At 41.4% G+C, this 19,135-nt stretch overlaps 1 protein-coding gene across 1 annotated transcript in view; it reads left to right on the top strand.

Moving 5' to 3' along the window:
* The first annotated feature begins 315 nt into the window (after positions 1–315).
* LOC124243344 (translation initiation factor IF-2-like) overlaps positions 316–19,135 on the top strand; it is a 19,656-nt gene continuing 836 nt past the window's right edge. Inside the window, exons 1-2 of the mRNA XM_046668954.1 lie at positions 316–372; positions 18,822–19,097. Coding sequence (XP_046524910.1) covers positions 316–372; positions 18,822–19,097 — 333 coding nt within the window. The remainder of the gene's footprint in view (positions 373–18,821; positions 19,098–19,135) is intronic.

Here is a 19,135-nt window from a genome sequence, read left to right as displayed (position 1 = left end):
TCCGAGGGGCGCTCTCTGAGGGGAGAGGAGGGTGTCTGCAGGGTTTAGAGGGTGGAGAGAAAGAGGAGTCAGCAAAGAAGCCCAGCCCACGGTAAAGGTGATGCAGAGAAAGGGCTGTGCAGACGTTAGTCGGTAGAATTATGAGGAAAACCAGGGGTGCCACAGCGGACGCGGAAGAACACTTCTTTCAGAGTGGGTCATCATCGCTGTCGCTAAGCGCTCCTCATTTGGCATCGAGAGGCTGTGGTGCCGCTCCAGGAGCCGTCTCAGTAGTGTCCTAGTGGTGCAAACCGGAATACCAGGGATTGGAGAATGATGGACAACGAGGAAACAGAGGCTTCGAAGTTCCCTGTGGAAGAAGGGGACAGCCAGGTCAGTTCTTTGAGGAGTGACAGGCTCAGGAGCAGCTTATTTAGAATTCTTTCTGGTTTTTTGGTCATTTTCTCCAGGTCAGTCATTTCTTGAGCAGTTACTGCTGTCAGACACTGCTAGGCAGTGCACAGGGAACCCCTGGCTTGTAGGAAGAGGGAGAGAGGGCTTGACGGGGGGCAGCAGAGGAAGGATGCGCAAGCGAGTAAGGGGGATGAGGCACAGATTAGGGGTGGCAAGAAGACAGAAGGCAGCGGTTATGTAATCACGTGAGGAGGGCCAGGCTGCTGCTTCTGAGTCTAGAGAAGACCCAGAGACAGTCTGGGAGATGAAGCGAACTCAGAGGGTGGACGATGTGTGGCCTCCATCTGCCCTGTGGCTCTGAGGCTCCCTAGCAAGCCTTTCCTGCCTTGGTCCCAGGCACTTTGGCCTTCTCCCTGGGGACTGTTTACTGAGTCCTCATCGCTGCTGTCTGAACTCGTGGCCCTGCTCTGCCTGTTCAGCAAGGACTATTTGTTGTTCTCATGACAAAGGGCAGTTTCTGGCCCTACGGTGGCCCAGGGTGGGAGGAAAAGGTATGTTTGGGGCCGGAAAGAACTCCTCATTGCAAAACATCCCTTGGGATGTGGAATTTAAACTTTTGTCACTGACGGGGCTTTGCTCCTCATTTTCCTGAATGACTCAAATGTTTGCTTCAGACAATGGCAGAGTGTATCTTGCTTGAATCATTGGATTTCTGTTATTTTTGTAAGATGTGGGTGGGCAATATGACTCAGTATTTTTCCAAGAGATGTGAAAATTATATTGCCTATTTTGGATCATTTCATGCTGAGATCTGGAACATTTTTCTTGAATTTCGAATCTTGGAGCTTGGGGAATTTTTGTTTTTGTTTTGCCTTTCAGTCATTTCAGATCTTTCTCCAGATAAAATTTTAAAGGAAAAGCTATAGCTCTAAGTTATGAAATATATATATATTGAATTATAACTTATTCTTTATTTTTAAAATAAAAGCTTTACTAAATCTAATGATGTGTTTGCCATCTTGATTGTGAAAAAATTGGAGGATGTGGGACTAGTAGAGTGTTGAGGGTCACCTAATTCAAAACCTTATCTGGTGTGTGCACAGCCTCAGACTAGTCCTGCAGCTTCTGCGTGGGCACCGCTCTCTGATGACTGAGTTCTGTCTGAATTCGTCAGGTGATGGAGAGCTCTTTGGGTACCAGGCAGTACCGCTTCTGCACAGCACTTTCATACCAGACTAAAACCTGCCTCCGTGTAACTTCCAAACATGGGCCCTCGTTCTGATCCGTATTCTTTGTGAATCTCCACTGACTAATTCCATAATAAAGTGATAGTTTTAAAAATACTGCTCTATTTTCCTTTTTGATAAATCAGGTCCTTTTCACTATTAATGCTAGGACAAGAGGCTGAGGCGTAGTGTCTCTGGGACACTAAGGATAGTGTTATGGGATGAACCATGTCCCCCCAATTCATATGTTGAAATTCTAACACCCCTTCCTCAGGATGTGACTGTATTTGGAGATAAGGTCTTTAAACAGATGATGAAGTTAAGATGAGGTCTTTGGGGTGTGTCCGAATCTAATCTGACTGATGTCCTTATAAGAAGAGGAGATTTTGGACACAGAGAGAGACACCAGGGGCATGAGAGCACAGAGGGACAACCATGTGAAGAGGCGGCAAGAGGATGGCCATCTTCAAGCCAAGGAAAGAGGCCTCAGAAGAAAACAAACGTGGTGACACCTTGATCTTGGACTTCTGGCCTCCAGAACAGCGAGAAAATTAATTTCTGTTGCTGTAGCCTCCCTGTCTCTGGCATTTTGTTGTGGCAGCCCTAGCAAACTCATGTAGATTTGGCAACTGAGAATAAGACAGATATGCCACAAGGACGGTTGCTTTCAGATAGGAAGACTGGAGGGGACAATGTGAAGTTCTTCCAGTGTGAGTGTACAAGGAGCCCACCCAGTGACACCAGGGCAGAGTGAGGAGAAGCATGTCAGATGCTAGTGCTCTCACTGTCCCCAACCCCACTAAGGGGCAATGGAAACACCCACAAAGTTCTAGAGCAGAGGCAGATTTAGCATGAAGCTAATGAAGCCCAAGTTTCAGGACCTTTAACTTGCTGGATCTACTTCCTGTGTCTTAAGAGGGGTCTTGGCAAGCTGTTCACGTAACCTTGTTTTTAAAAAATTTGCAAAAGATATTTTAACCGCAATTGGTTGAAACTAGTGCCTCTTTCCACTTCGACTTCCTTTCTATCATACTTATCCTCCTGTTGAGTGGCGTAGGAGCGGCCACAGGCACGTTGGTCATCCAGCTGAGGGAAATTTGAGTCGGGGTTTCCTTTTGTTTGGGTTTTATGGGACATATTTATGATGGTGGGAGTCAGATCTGTGTATAGTTATGCTATGGCTGGCTGTCCTGGAGGGAAAATGGCCACCAGGCAGTGGTATAGTACCACAAAACGTTTAGCAACTGGCTTTGTAATGTTTGCGGATTTCTCCCACAGTGGCCTATTTCAAGCTGTCAGTGTGACATCGCTGTAAGTAGGGTTGGGAAGAGTTTACACCATTATATAGTATTTGTGCCTTATGAATACAGTAGATGTAAATAACCTCAAGAGCATAGTAATAGTAAAATGTTGTGAAATAATCGGGAAATGATGTTTTGAGTATTTATTATCTTTGTTTTTAGTATTATTTATTTAACTGTACATGTATATTATTTAATTTTCTTTTAGAGATGAAAGTTTTGTTTGTTTGCAGGGGAAGATTCATTCTAAGCTACCATCTGTTGCCAATCTTCCTCGTTTTTCTTCCCCTTCCCTCCACTCCCTGCAAAGCCCCAGTACATAGTTGTATATTCTAGTTGTAAGTTTTTTTTTGGTTCTTCTGGGTGAGGTGCCATCACAGCATGGCTACTGACAGATGAATGGTGTGGTCCCACACCTGGGAACTGAACCTGGGCTGCCAAAGCAAAGCACACTGAACTTTAACCACTAGGCCATCAGGGCTGGCTCTATATTATATTAATTTTTAATAATGGCTATGTTTAACAACTGCCTCCCAAAATTCCTGAAAAGCTAACAATCAGCTCTTGTGAATCAGAACAAGCTGGCGCCATGATGCCACTGTATACCAGGAGCACCTCCGCTGCTGACTTCGTTGACTCACCCTGGTTGTGACTGAAGGTGCAAGGCTAGATTTAGGAATTTGATATGAAGTATGTGAATAAGGGAGAAGGTTTTTAAATAGATGGAGCCAGCAGCTGGGCTGTGGAAAATCCTTTCAACCATCAGGTATGTAAATTTTACACAAACGAGTTGGTTCTCATCAATGCCTAATTAAAACAGAAGTTCTTGCCTGTTAAGAAGATGTTTAATAATGCAGTGTATAGAATTATAAATGCTCCATATATTTAAAAGAAAATTTGATGGTGTATTAGTTATCTGTTGCTATGTAACAAATTACTCCAAAATACAGCAGTTTAAAACACAAACACTTACTATTTCACAGCGTCTGTGGGTCCAGAATCTGGGTGTGGCTTAGCTGGGTCTCTGGCTCAGGGTCTCTCACAGGCTGCAATCAAGGTCTCTGCTAGGGCTGTGGTTGGCTTGATAAGGGGCTTGATTCTTTTCCAAGCTCACTCAAGCAGCTGTTGGCAGGATTCAGTTCCTCAGAGGTTGTTGGACTGAGGGCCTCAGCTCCTCACTGGCTGTTGACTGGAGTCCTTCAAATGCAAGAATCCTGTCATTCTTTATGCATTATATATCCTGATCTGGACCAAATAACTTGATCTGACCATACGATTCAAGCCTCTAGTGCTCGGAGACTTTAAAAGTAGCTGGTCCTCCTCTGTGGAAAGCTGTTGAATGAAGCCTGTTTCTGCTTGAGTGAGTTAACCTTGCTACTCACAGTGTGGTCCTCAGACTAGCAGCATTATATCCCCAAGGAGCTTGTAAGAACTGGAGAATCTCAATGCCCCCCTCAAGCCTACTGAATCAGAATCTGCATTCTCACATGATCCCCAGGTGATGCGTGTTTATATTAAAGTTTGAGAAGCACTGTGATCTCCTACATCTCAGAGTTTTCTCTTGCCATCTTATTCAGAATAAAAACCAAAGTCCTTCAAAGAGCCAATAAGACCTGTGCGATTGGCCCCCACTCCTTTACCTCTCTTATATCATCCCTTAAGATGCTCTGTTTTTCTTTCTACACTCCAGCCTCCTTGCTGTTCCTGGAACTTACTAGGTACATTCCTGCCTCAGGGCCTTTGCACTGACTATTCTGTCAGGAATACTTTCCGCCAGGTATACACATGACCACTCACTCATCACTTTCATGTCTTTAGTCATTTAGTTACTTTCTCGGTGAAGCCTTCCCTGGTCACCCAGTCTAAAACTACCACACATCATCCTCCAGGCCCAGACATCCCTTGACCTTTCCCTAATTGAAATTTCTTTCAAACTTATCACCTAGGATGTCAACTTCCTATGCTAGGATACAAGTTCCATGAGGACAGTTTTTTGTTTTCTTTTACTTTTAGAAGTTCACTGCTGCATCCCCAGCTCCTGGAAGGGCATTGGGGCATCATAATATATATATTTTTTTGCCAAGGAAGATTTCCCCTGAGCTGACATTTTGTAATTTTTTGTATGTGGGTTGCCACCACAGTGTGGCCACCACTGACTGGTGTAGGTCCTAGCCCAGGATCCAGGCTGGGGTGCCGAAGCAGAACGCTCCAAACTTAACCACTAAGCCATTGGCTGGCCCCCCAGTAATGAGTTCTTTTGATCTATCAGTGTATTAACCAGGAAAGAAAGTCAAGTTCATCGAGCTGTTCTGGCATCTGCTGATCCCCATCTCTCTCATTTCCTTTTTGCTGAAGTGATTTTTAATTATAGAAATAATGCATGCACATAGCAAAATTAGAATGATACAGAAAAGTGTAAAATGAAAAATACACATCACATTCCCTCCCAAACTGCTTCCTAAGTTCCACTGCTCAGAGCCCCATTGTCAGGATTTGCTGTCTTAAATTTTATGGTGGTTATTATAGAACCCCAAATAATTTGCTTATACCTTTGTTTCTTGACTTATCAATATAGAAAGTGTCTACTAATTCCTTGCTATGAAAATGAAGAATTTAATACATCTATAATGCTGCCTACTTTCCTAACCAGTTTTTATTAGATATATGATTTTAGCTCTTCTCTGGGATGTTTTACAATTTTGAATAAAATACTAAAACTTTTATTTCTGGATTTAACATATTCAAGCAGACCCTATTGACTCTCTGCTATGATAGGTGAGGAAACTGGCATACCTTCATTTCCTTTCTTTTCTCATCTGCCTCTCATTTCTTTATTAGACTTTTTTTTTTTACATTATCAAGGTTTATAATATTTACATTCTATTCTATAACCATAATTATAGTTTTCTGTGTTTCAACTATAGATTGATTCCAAGAATGAAAATCATTTAAAAATCCCTTTTGGGGGGGAGGGGTGAAATGGTCGAAGAGGGTCAGAAGGTGCAAACTTCCAATTATAAAATAAATACGTCCTGGGGCTGTAATGCACAGCATGGTGATTATAGTTAATAATACTGTATTGCATATTTTAAAGGTGCTAAGAGAGCAGATCTTAAAAGTTCTCATCACAAGAAAAAGATTTTTAAACTATGAGTGGTGACAGATGTTAAATCTAGACTTATTGCGGTGATTATTTCACAATGTATTGAATCATTAAAAATTTTTCGTAATAAAAATCCATTGCAATATTATAAATATTTAAATATTATTCACCATTGAACCAACAATGATTGGCTCTATAGAGAAGGGATGTCATTTCATGCCATTAAATCTTTGAAACTTAAAGAAAAATCACTTGAATATCAAAATCTAGTGTATCCTCTACTTTCTTTTTATCTTCCTTTATTTCTAGGTCATTCTCAGCTACCTCAGTTTCTGGTATTTCGAACCATTTTATTACTTGGAGTCCTGATTCATTTTTTTGGAAGTTCTTTTTGTTTGAAAGCTACTCGAATACTTTTTTCATGTAGGGTAGGTGTCAAGTAAACTTTCTAAATTCTTACAAGTCCAAAAATTTGCCCTTCTACTTAATTGACAGTTTGGCTGAGTATGGAATTTTAGATTCAAAATCTTTGCTTCTTAGAATTTGGAAGCAGGGCTGCCTTCATTGACATGAGACCTGAGTACTCCAAGAAGGAAAGTGGCATGAAATACAACTAGCATTGGTAGCTGAGAATGACCTGGAAATAAAAGAAGTACAAAGAAAATAAGAGGCCCTGTGTTTAGAAGGACCCCAGTTTGGTTTAATGCTCTGCTATCGCCATCTTGAAATTCTTAATAAATTTTTATCATGAAGTCCTTTGTTTTCATTTTCACTGAGCCCTGCAAATTATGAAGCTGGCCATGCTTAGAAAACATTCAGGCATCTAGCAATGTTGATAAGTCTGAAGTCAGCCTTATTCTTATTGCTTGGTAGGTAACATGCTTTCTCTTTCCGGAAACTTTCAATATACATACACATATATATATTTTTTATCTGAATCTTATTCTAGATTTTCACCAAGATGGACGTAGCTATGGGTCTTACTACACTGCTCTGGTTTGGCACTCAGTGAGCCCTTTCACTCTGAAATCATTCATTTCATTCTTAAGCTTAGGGAATTTTTCCCCTATTGTTTCTCTGATTTTTTTCCCCCTGTTGTGTTTTCTTTCCTTGCAGAACTTCCATTTGATGGATATTGGACTTCCTTCATGTTCTATGTCCCAATTTTCCTCACATATCATCTATTTCCTTGCCTTTTCGCCTTATGTTATGAAGAGATGTCCTTAGGTTTATCTTCCAGATCACTAATTTGGCCTTTAGCTTTGTTCATTCGTTACTCTGCTCATTTACCTTTTGTTTTTTGCTTTGGCAGTCATATTTTTTAGGTTCATCTAGGTCTGAGGAACTCTGATGAACTCTGAAGGCTCCTTTATCATAGCAGCTTGCTCTCATTGCTTGAAATTTTCCCTCAAGTTTCTCTGAAACTGCTTATTAGAATTAAGAAAAACGTGTATTTCTCTTATGCTCCTGAATTATGCTTCCTCTAGGTGAGTTGTTTCTTTTTGTGTTTGTTTTTCATGTTTGTCCTTCTCTTTTATGCTGTTGATTTTCCTCATATGCCTTTTTTGTCCCTTCATATTTATAATAGAAGTTTCTGTGTGTTAGTATATATCTGGTTTGGGCCTCTTCTGCAGCTTATTGACGTGGTTCTTCCCTGAATGGGAACCCTGACTGTGGATTTTAGGTAGGTGGGTGAGGAGTGTTTACAGGCATTCTCCTGGTCAGGTATGTGGGTGGCAGGCCAGCAGGTTGAGGAACTCCTCAATTATCAAAGTAAGAAGGAGTTTATTCTAGCAGAATAGCACCTTAGTGTATTTCCATCCTTGTCTTTTATTGTTTCTTCTCTTCCTTCTTTTTCCTGGCATCTGTTGTGGAGGGAGGCCAGAGTTACCCCAAGCTCTGCTGTGTTTCTCTCCCAGCCCTCAGCACCCTTATCAGGAACCTTCCTTTAGAGAGCAGGTCTAGCTTCAGCCTGGATCAGTGGTTCTCAGCGCCGGCCCAAAGGGCAGCCTGAGCATCACCTGGAAACTTGTTAGAAATGCAAATTATCTGCCCCACCCTAGACCTACTGAAACTGGGGGTGGGGCTCAGCAATCTGGGTTTTAACAAGCCGGAAAACAAGCCCAGGAGTTTGACAGCCGTTGGCCTAGGGCAAAGCCGCTGATGCCAGCAGCTCCGTTTCTGAGGTAGAGAGGGGAGGGACACCTGTTCCGGAGCTTCAAAGGAGTTCCTTAATGAGGTGCCCTGATGATTGTCCCGTGGCTCACCCCTTTCCTTTAAATGTGTTGACTGGGGCTTGAAGCTTCTCTGAAGCTTTCTTGGGAAGACCCACAATTACTTTTGGTGTGGTTTCCCTTTCTCTTTTTCAGTCAATCAAATCCCATCTGGTTTTTAAAAATTAGCAACTTCGTCATAATAATACAAGGATATAAGTAATAAATCAAATAGTACAAATGACTTAAATTGGAAAAAGCAGTCCTCTGCTGATGTCACTAGTCCCTCACTTCCCACGATGCCACCCAGACCCATTCTCTACTGGCAACTACTCTGAACTCTTTCAGCCACTTTTCTGTTATTTAACTTCGTATTTCTAAGTAAAATACTTACAAGACTATTTCTCAATTTGTCAATTTTGGACATGACCTATTGACTTCCTGTTGTTGTTACTGAGAATTTAACTCATTCACCCATCCACCCCCTCTTCTTCTCTTTCCAACTTCTAAGTACAGTTATAGTACAATTTTTTTAAAAAACCAGTAGTCACAGTTTAAATAGGATTCACTACAGAGCCCCATAGTAGACTCTGATTATTTCCTTCCTCCTGCAACTTTAGTTTGTCCTAAAGTTAAAATCAACCTACTTTTTAAAACTTGTTTTTCTAAGTGCTTATTGATTAATTTTTTCCCAAATGTGCCAGTATATCTGTCACACTCTCATCAGTCTTTTTCCTAACGTTAAGAAGACCATTTCAAGGAGTCTATCAGTTTCAGTATTTTTTTCCTAAAGATTGGCACCTGAGCTAACATCTGTTGCCAGTCTTCTTTTCTTCTTCTTCTCCCCAAGACCCCCCAGTACATAGTTGTATATTCTAGTTGTAGGTCCTTCTGGTTGTGGCATGTGGGATGCCGCCTCAGCACGACCTGATGAGCGGTGCCATGTCTGTGCCCAGGATCCAAACTGGGGGAACCCTGGGCCACTGAAGTGGAGCGTGCAAATTTAACTACTCCGCCACTGGGCCGGCCCCCAGTTTTCAGTATTTTTTAATCCCTGGAGCCCTTCCTCCTTTAGCCTTCTGTCCCCCTCTCCCTTCTGACAGGCTCCTCCAGGCCTTCAGCTCAGCTGGGTTTTACCCTTCTCCCATGTGGCATGAATTTTAGCAGGAAGTACTTAAGCAGCTCAGGATCAAGTCATCCTTCCTTGAATTGTTCTTCTGAGTCTCAACCTTCTGTCCTAGTCCCTGTGATTAGGTCATTCTTTTGATATATCCAAGACAATGTAAACCTAGTACTTAACTTTGTTCTTGCCAGTCTCCTTGCCCAGAGAAGTCACCCTGTCCCTAAACTCCAGTCCCATGACAGGGGCCCTCGTAGACTCTCACAGACTTCCTTGATGCCAGTGGGCGCCTCTGATTCTTGAGCTTATTATCCCTTGGATTTCACATTATTTGGCCATCTTCAGCATATAGAGGAGAGAGACTGTGAAGTCATATGGACCTGGGGTCTAATCTTACCTGCTCCTCCTGCTAGCTGTATAACTTTAGGCAAGTTAAGTCTTACTTTCTGAATTAGAAAGGTCCGAGGATCATAATAACACTCTTATTAAGATTGTTGAAGGGATTAAATGAAGTATATGAAGCATCTAGGATATTTCCTGCACATAAAGACTAGCTCTATTCTCTATTCTCTACTACCTTGTCTCTGCTCCCACCACCAAGAGCTATTCTTGCATTGTCATCTGGTTTTACTGTTTCCTTTGGACAAAGTGACCCTTCATGCATCTGCACATGAGTCTGTCTCTCTAGCACCATGTGCCTCCGCCTCTCCCATCCTTTGATACTCCCCTTTGGCCCACTCAGAAAGCTAAGTCTAGTTTCAAATAGAGAACCTTTCTAGTCCTCCTTATCCTGCTACAAATCAGTGGGTCAAATCAATACTTAGTCCCATGTACCATCTTTTTTTGGCAGAGAGTATTTTCTAGCTCAGAGACATGTTCTGATAAGAGAGATGAAAACGAAATAGATCTTGAGCAATTTTGCTTTATCATCTGTCAATATTACACCATCTGCCTCAAGCGTCATGCCTTCACCTTCCTTGTTCTTTTTCTCACTCTAAATATAGATTAAAGGGTCCTTTTAGTTGTTCTTCACTTATTTTGGCAAGGCCCAGCTTATGTTAAGGTCTTTAATCTTCCTCATACCTTTTATATGTCTGTGCCGCAATTCTGTATTTGTTCTTGACTGAACGTCCCTTTCTTCAAGTCCTCTGAAAATCTGGGCTTTTCAGGGCTCCTGGTACTTCATGATTAACCCTTTGCTCACTGTTTTTACTCCTGTAAATTGAAAGTTTCTTAAAAGGAGGAACGATTTTTTACATTTCTTTCATTTTCCCCATGGCGTCCAGCATAGTGCCTTACATGAAACAGACTCTGTAAAATCTTATTAAGCCAACTTATTTTTATTAAACGCCAAAGTAATTCTTTTTAGTGTTTTTGTTAAAAGCATCTTTAAAGCTATTCTTTCTCAAACATATAGGAATGTAAACTTCTTTTCCATAACTGGCCCTGAATGTTAAGGCTGAGTATACATTAATTACTATTTAAGTACTATTTATTACTATTTAATAATTACTTAATTATTTTTAAGTACTTAAGCAGAAGATAGCTGGGAATTCTAAACTCTATCTCCTGTACTATGAAGAAATATTTTCAGTGGTATTTTACAGCTTTGGCACAAGTAGAAAACAAAACTAAAACTTCACACTCCTTTTGGTTTTATGTCAATTTCTTAATTAGAACCTATAAAGTAATAAATCTGTGAGGCAATAAAATTAAGAGGCAGGACTCACAATTTCAATAATCTACAGACTTTATAGGCTGTAAGTTGGTTATTCATAGGCAAAAAGGTTTATAAAACATATATGAGGAATTTAAAGACCATAAATAATATCTGAACTTATTACATATATATTTAATGCTGCAATTTTCAGGTCACAAATGAATTACTTGTCATTTGAGTTGAATTTGAAAGAGATTTTATGTGTATGTGTGTGTGAGAGGAAGATTCATCCTGAGCTGACATCTGCTGCCAATCTTCCTCTATTTTTTTGCTTGAGGAAGATTAGCCCTGAGCTAATATCTGTGCCAATCTTCCTCTATTTTTTGTATGTGGGATGGCTCCACAGCATGGCTGATGAGTGAAGTATGTCCATGCTTGGGATCTGAACCGGCGAACCTGAGCTGCCAGAGTGGAGCGTGTGAAACTTTAACTACATGGCTATGGGCCAGCCCCTGAAAGAGATTTCTAAAAATATTTGTTAACTGATCATTATGAGCGACTGCTGATTGCTATTAATCAGACATGAGGCTGAATCACTCCTGAAATAAGAATGGAAACAAAATTTATCAAGAATTTGTCCGAGAGCCCGCTCTGATTGCCTGGTGGTTAAAGCTCAGTGCTCACTGCTTTGGCAGCCCGGGTTCCCTTCCTGGTCATGGAACCACACCACCTGTCTGTCAGTAGGCATGCTGTGGCAGCGGCTCACAGAAGAACTAGAATGACTTACAACTAGGATATACAGCCATGCACTGGGGCTGTGGGGAGCAGGGTAAAAAAGAGGAAGATGGCAACAGATGTTAACTCAGGGCGAATCTTTCCCTGCAGCAAAAAAAAAAAAAAAGAATTTGTCAAGAGATGTTGCCATTGCCTCTCATTCAGTCCCCTATAAAGATACACACCCAACCTCATTTACCAGTAAGTACTACCTTAATTATTTGACTTGCTTCTTATAACCTGAAAAGCCAAACCTAATATATATATATATTATATTTTTTATACTTGAGGTGGGAGTAAAACTTCCTTATATTGCTTAGAAAGTAAAATTTTTAATATTTCCTAAATAGGGACAGTGAAGGACATGGAATTTCTTTCAATGTTTGTCTGTCCTTTAGGACTAAACATCTCTGATCAACCCCAGTCTGGTTAGATGTCCCTCTTAGGGCCTGCCACAGCTCTTCGTGTTTTTCTCCATCACAACACTGGGCATATGTGTTACAATTTTATATTTACTTGCTTCTCTCTTTTGCAGTAAGAGCCCACTGAGGGCAGGGAATGTGTCTTTTATCCCTATATTCTTGGCAACTACCAGATGCATATAATAGACACCCAGTAATGATGAATGAATGAATAGATAGATGAACAAGTTACTTTACTTTTAAACTTAGCCAAACCCTCAGGCTAATAACAGGTACACATACACTCAGACATAGACATGCATAATTTTCCAGACTTAATCATTATTAATAATATGTTGCTCACCTACCAGGTATATCTTCTTAAACTGCATCAAAGTACCACAGAACTCAGAACGGGAAACCATGAGCTCGTGCCTGTGTAACTGTGTTTTAGCAACTGGGTTGGTATTTGAAACGTGGAGTTTTTAGGTAAGGTACACAAAGTGTTTTGATAGACCAAAGTAATATGTAAATTCAAAGCATTTATGATTATGGGATAGCTCTAAACTCTAGGCCTCTGAAAGATAAAACTTTTTGTTTAATTTTAAATTTTAAATAGACTTCATTTTTTAGAACAGTTTTAAATTTACAGAAAAATTGAGAAAATAGTACAGAGTTCCCATATGCAATTTTCCCCTATTGTTAACATCCTACATTGGTCTCATACATCTGATACAATTGACAAACCAACACTGATACATCATCATTAACTAAAGCCCACAGTTTATTCAGAGTTCCTTAGTTTTAACTTAAGATCCTCTTTCTTTCCCAGGATCCCATCTAGGGTCCCACATTAGATTTAATTGTCAGGTCCCCTTAGGCTCCACTTGACTATGACAGTTTCTCGGACTTTCCTTGTTCTTCATGACCTTGTCAGTTTTGAGCTGCTGGTTAGGTACTTTGTAGAATGCCCCTCTATTGGCATTTGTCTGATAGTTTTCTCATGGTGGGACTAAAACACAGGTGGAGCTTTTGATAAGGAGACACAGTCTAACACAGTGGTTCTCAACTTTTTTCTGCTTCCACACCGTCCACACATGTGGCACTAGGCCATAAGTAACTTTTCTCATTAGATAAGGGATGGAGGTTGGGGACAGAGTGGCAGAAGCATTTAGGAAACTTTCTGGACGTTTGTATATATAGTCTAAAAAAGTGCCCCTCCCTATTCCTGTTTGGAAGGACCAAATTCTACCTCCTTATTTCATAACCCATTTGGGTTGTAAATTTCAACAAAATAACGGTCCCATAGCACTTTGATCTCTGGAATTCAAGTGTAACTCTAGAAGGTATTATAACAAGAAAATAAACTGTAGAGATAATTAGAAAAGGAAATCATCAACTACATAATACTTCTGAACAGACTCAAGAAAAGGGCTGTATTTTAAAACTTAGGAAAAATTTCAAGAATACAGAAAAGTTGAAAGACTAGTACAATGAATTCTCATAGACACACCATTACGTAGATTCAACAATTATTTATGATGGTATTTGCTTCATTAATCTCCATCTCTCTCTTCCTCTTTTTATTTTTTTGCTGAATCTTTCAAAGCAAGTGCTGACAACATAATGCTTCATCTTTAAAACCTTAGCACGTGTCTCCTGAAAATAAGGACATTCTTCTACAAACCACAATACTTCATCACACCAAAGGAAATTAATGTTTCCTTAATATCATCAATACCCAGGTTATCTTAAAATGTCCCCAATTATCCCCCAAAGTGTCATTTATAGCTGATATTTTTGGAATCAGGATCAAGTTCATGAATTATATTTGGTTATTTTCTTAAGACTTTTATCTAGAACAGTGCTCTTCCCTTCTCCTGTCCCTTTTTAAATTTTTTTGGACAACTTTTTAAAGAAACTAAGCCAATTGTCTTGCGGAATCTTTCACAGTTTGGATAGGTCTTCATTCCCTGTGGTATCATGCAACTTGTTGCTCTATCTCCTGAATTTCCTGTAAACTGGAAGTTAAGTATAAAGGCTTAATCACATTCAGGTTAAACATTTTTTAGCAAGAAACTTCGTAAGTGATGCTGTGTACTTTATACTGTATCCCTTGATGAAGTACGTAACGTCAGGCTACATTTTTAATTTATTTTCCTTGCTTATGTCACATCTGCTTTGCCTTCATTTACACTGCTTCCTCATCACTGTTTTATTCTTTGATTCGCATTTTGGTTGAATATGTTCAACATGATGACGGTCTTCCTTTAATAACATCTTAACCTTGGGCTGTCAGCTAGCTCCTGGGGCAGAAGCAAAGAAAATCAGGCTGAGTGTCGACAAAGCTGCTGAATTCTGTGTGTTGGGGTCCTACCTTCTCTCCTGGCTTTCCTTCCCAGCACCAACCATGCACTCCCCCTTCAAAATCTACCCTCCCTGGGTGATGCTTTCCATCCAGACGTTTCCTTTCCCCTTCAGCTCTGTAAAATTAAAATTTCCATCTTCTCATTACAACTTTAGGCTCTAGTTAATCTGTTGAACAGGCTATTGTGAGGGTCAAGTAGTATATATGAGAGCAAATCACTGTCATTTAATGTATGTCAAAGGTTCAATGGAGCATTTCCAAAGCATGTTTGTTCTGTGGGACATTAATGGCTATTATGAAAAAAGAAAACCCCAACAACTTAAGAGATCAAATAACTTTGGGAGATGGTGAATCAAAATTACACAGGTTCCAGGGTCTTTTTTTGTTTTTTTACTGTAGAAGGCATAGTATGTGGCTTTGTCCAAACTTACTTAACTATGGAAACCGCTCAGTCCCCAGAATATTTCCTAGTGTTAGTGTTCCACAGAAATCATCATCAACGGGATACTCCTCACACCTGGCATATCTGTACTTGTTCAGGAGCCTTCCAAGGATAGAGGACCCTGCTTACCCCTACCTTTAAGGGATGCCTCTATAAGTGGAATGTTATGCACCTTGGCAGGCTGATGAAGAAAACTGCTTGGTGGGGCCCGTCTGGTGGTGCAGCAGTTAAGTCCATACGTTGTGCTTTGGTGGCCCAGGGTTTGCCGGTTCAGATCCTGGGTGCAGACCTACGCACCACTAGGCAAGCCATGCTGTGGCAGGCGTCCCACATATAAAGTAGTGGAAGATGGGCATGGATGTTAACTTAGGGCCAGTCTTCCTCAGAAAAGAGAGGAGGATTAGCAGCAGATGTTAGCTCAGAGCTAATCTTCCTCAAAAAAAAAAAAAAAAAAACTTGGCATAGGTAATTTCTTTCGGGATCCTCAAATAGCATTGCATAGGACAAATGGTCTATTACTTTCATCACTAAAGAGATGTCCAGACCTACCAATAAATATTCTACCATTTTCCCATCTTTTGTTAAAATATATTCTAATTATTCATGTCTTTCCTGCAAGTATGTATAGCCTTTGGAAACAGGCTCCTTCAGTTTCTGAATTTGTAAGAAGGAAAGTAAACATTCCCTAGGGGAAAAAAAAATTATAGGCACTGACTGAAAACCTGAGTAACACACAAGTAATAGGCAAATTAAATTGTCTGTATCTAAAGGAACATGGTACAGCCAGAGAACTGGGAAGATGGGTTTTGAAGAAAAAGGAAGGAGAGTGAATACTAAGGAAGGAATAGAAGACATGGTCATGGAAAGAGACATGTATTGGTAGTTGCAGGAAGCAGAGTTCTTAGGTTGGAGCAAACATTCCTTTTCAGAGAAGTGAGGCTTCATGGACAAGCGGAGTGTTAAAAACAAACAAAAGCACAGCTTAGATTTGATATGAAAATTAAGAAAGATCTCCTGCAGGTACTACAGTACCTGCAAAGAAGGAAGGCAGAGGGAGTCCCACAGTCACCGCCAACTACTGCTGCCATGGAGCTGGGTGTCTTTCTTCAAGATATTTTCTTTCTGAAATTCTCTCCCCCTTTTCTTTTGCGATAATATTCTCCTAGTCTTCTCTCCTAACTCTCTAGGTGCTCTTCAGTCCTATTATTATTAATACACAAGTAAAACAATAATTCATAATTATAGCTAACAGCTATATGGGTTATTATGTACTAAGAATTGTGGCCAGCATTTTCTTATCTCATTTAATGCAGCCAACCCTGCGAGGGAGATACTCTTATCATCCCCATTAAAATGAGAAAACAAAAACCCAATAGTAAGTTGTCACAAAGACAGGAGATGGTGGAGCCCAAGCATATGCTCTTAATTGCCACGCATGGAGCTCGTCACTAAAATTTTGGCATTATTCAGCCAAAGTTCAGAGTTCCAGCCTTCATCCTTCTTCTCAAGGTCAAATCTTTAGGTTTACAATTTCTTTAACCTTTCCTTACAGATTTGTATGCTTAAAGTGTTTTTATTCTTGCTGATTTCTTGATGTACCTTTAAAACGAACTGCATTTCCAAACTGGAGACTCAACTAAGTAGATTAGGCAGAAATACACAGAAGTGATGCTAGTATTTGCCTTATTGGATCCCATCAGGTGGTGCATGATTTCGATTTTTCCCACTACTGATGGCACTTGATCACTTGATTAAGATGGTGTCTGCCAGACTTCTCCACTGCAAAGTTACTCTAATACCCTTTGTAATTAATAAGAATTTTGTGGGGAAATAATTGGAAACTATGTAAATATTCCAATCCTTTTCAAACTTTATGTTTATTTATCTCTGTATGGTTTTCTATGCTGTTCAATGGGTTATAATACATTATCATTTTTTATTTTGAAGCTCAATTTTTCCCAGATTTGGCCAGTGGGACACAAGTTGGCCTGTGTCCTTTTGACATGCCCCATTATTCTTTGAGCACGTCTTTATTTTCTGGCACAACTAGAGGCTCTAGGCTCATTCTGTACTTCTCTTCTCCGGTCCTGGAATGAGCCATTTGCCAAGAAGAAAAATGAACAGAAGAATATTATTTAGAAGCCAAGACCCGGTCTAGATGAACTCATTGTTTCACGTCACTACTCCCAGACCCTCTCAGTGGACAGAGTATGCATGTACTTCTACACCTGTATCTATTTCTATTTACAGAAAGAGACGCATACTTCCATTACCAGTCCACTACCAAAAGGTTCATGCCAGCTTTCTTTCCATATCTATAAATCTCTTCCTCAACAGTGAGAAATCTGGCTCCCATTTTCCTTAATATATTTACTTATTAGATCAATTCTCTTGTACATAACTGATCTCCCATCACTGCTGCTGCTCCCTCCTCTGCTTGTCCACCCTCTTCACTCCGCCCATGCTGACATCCCAAGGCCAGGTGGCCCCTCCAGCACAGGGAGAACACCCCATACCAGGCCACTTCCTTGTGTAGATGCCCTCCTCACCCCGACTCCAACATGACAGCTTTGGCTGTTTCCCCTTCCCTGACACAGGGCTGTGCTGCTCCCAACAACACACATCCTTTACAAGGTACTTTAAAAAATCCATTCTCTCTTTTGCTTGTTATAAAATCTCCGTGAGGAAGAAAATTTTTAGTTAAGGAAGGTATTACTATCTATAATTTTTCTTTGAACAGATCTTCAAGGATCTAGTTCAAGAGATATGGAGTGACTTGCCGAAGGTCCCACGGCTTCTATAAAGCGGAGTCTGAATATAGGCCTCCTTGCACACCACCAATCCACGACGCCTCTAAACATACGCCAAAATTATAGTAACTTTTCTTTTTTCTCCAGTAGAAATACATTTCAAACTCACTTTATGGTCAACTCTGTTTTCCAGGTGTTTCTTTTCCTGCAAAATATGTGCCAAGCAGTGGTGTGGTAGAAAAAGCACTGGATACAGAATGAAGAAACTTAAACTTTAGCTCGAGCTCAGATCCGTGAGACTGCAGGCAAGTCACTCGCTTTTGTCAATTATAAAAGGACGTTAGAACAGATCAGCGATTCTCTGCCTGGGGCTTTTCCCAATGACAGAAATGCCTGAGAAATTCAGCTACAAATATCTAATTCAATAATCCTTAACGTCCCTTCCAATTCGCATAGTTATGATTTCAAGGCAATTTTTCTCTATTCAATATTTGTTAGCTCTTTTTACTATCTCATTTTTCATTCAAAAATATTTATTAATGGTCTATTGTGTGCCAAGTACCGTAGTATCCGGTTTTTGTAGTCTCCCTTGTCCGAGGTGTCACCGTCATTTAGAATTTTATCCCTATCTCCTAAACTTGGGACTCGAAAGCATTCGCATGTAAGTCATGTTAGCTATAAACACGCCGGGGTCCTGTCCAGTCCTTTCCCCACCAACCATATTTCAAAGCTGGTCCCTCTTGGCTCACAGACATTAATGGCTTCCTCTTGGGAACAAGCTTCTTCACCTAACAGTGGCTGCATCAACACTCATTTCCTAACCGGTCGGTGGAAATGCGGGTGGGACGTTTCCTAAGTTTGAATGACTCCCCAGCACACCCCTGCATCTCAGCAGGTCATAACCCGCTCGGCGTGCTGTTTACTCTCGGCGCGGACCCAGGAGGGCGCGGGGCGGCTGCTAATTGATGTAAGATTCTCCCCCCGGCGGGAGGCGGCCCTGGCCGGGCTCGAACTTCCTGGGTCCCCTCCCCGCAGCACAGCCGCAGCGTGTGCGGCTTTTCACTGCGCAGGAACTTCCCCGGCCTCGGCCGCGCTCAGAAACGCCCGAGCCGGCTCTTCGCACGCGCCCGCCGTGCTCCTCCCGGGGCCGCGCCGCCGCGCCGCCGCGCCTGTCCTCAGACGGCCTCTGCCTCCCTCCGCCTCCCCCGCCCGCGTGCCCTTCAGCTGGTCCCTCAGCCCGGCCGACGCGAGGGGAGCAGGGCGCGCGCCGGCAGTCGGACGACGTGCGCGAGACGCACGGCCCCGCGCGGAGCGCCGGAAGGAGCCCGGCCGGGGCCCCGCGCGTCGTGCGCGCGCCGCCGCTCTCCGCCCGCCGCCCCCGTCC

The sequence above is a fragment of the Equus quagga genome, chromosome 8 (genome assembly GCF_021613505.1).
Source record: "Equus quagga isolate Etosha38 chromosome 8, UCLA_HA_Equagga_1.0, whole genome shotgun sequence".
NCBI classification, from domain to species: Eukaryota; Metazoa; Chordata; class Mammalia; order Perissodactyla; family Equidae; genus Equus; species Equus quagga.
Note: the sequence above shows the minus strand (reverse complement) of the source record. Positions and strands in the feature narration are given on the sequence as shown.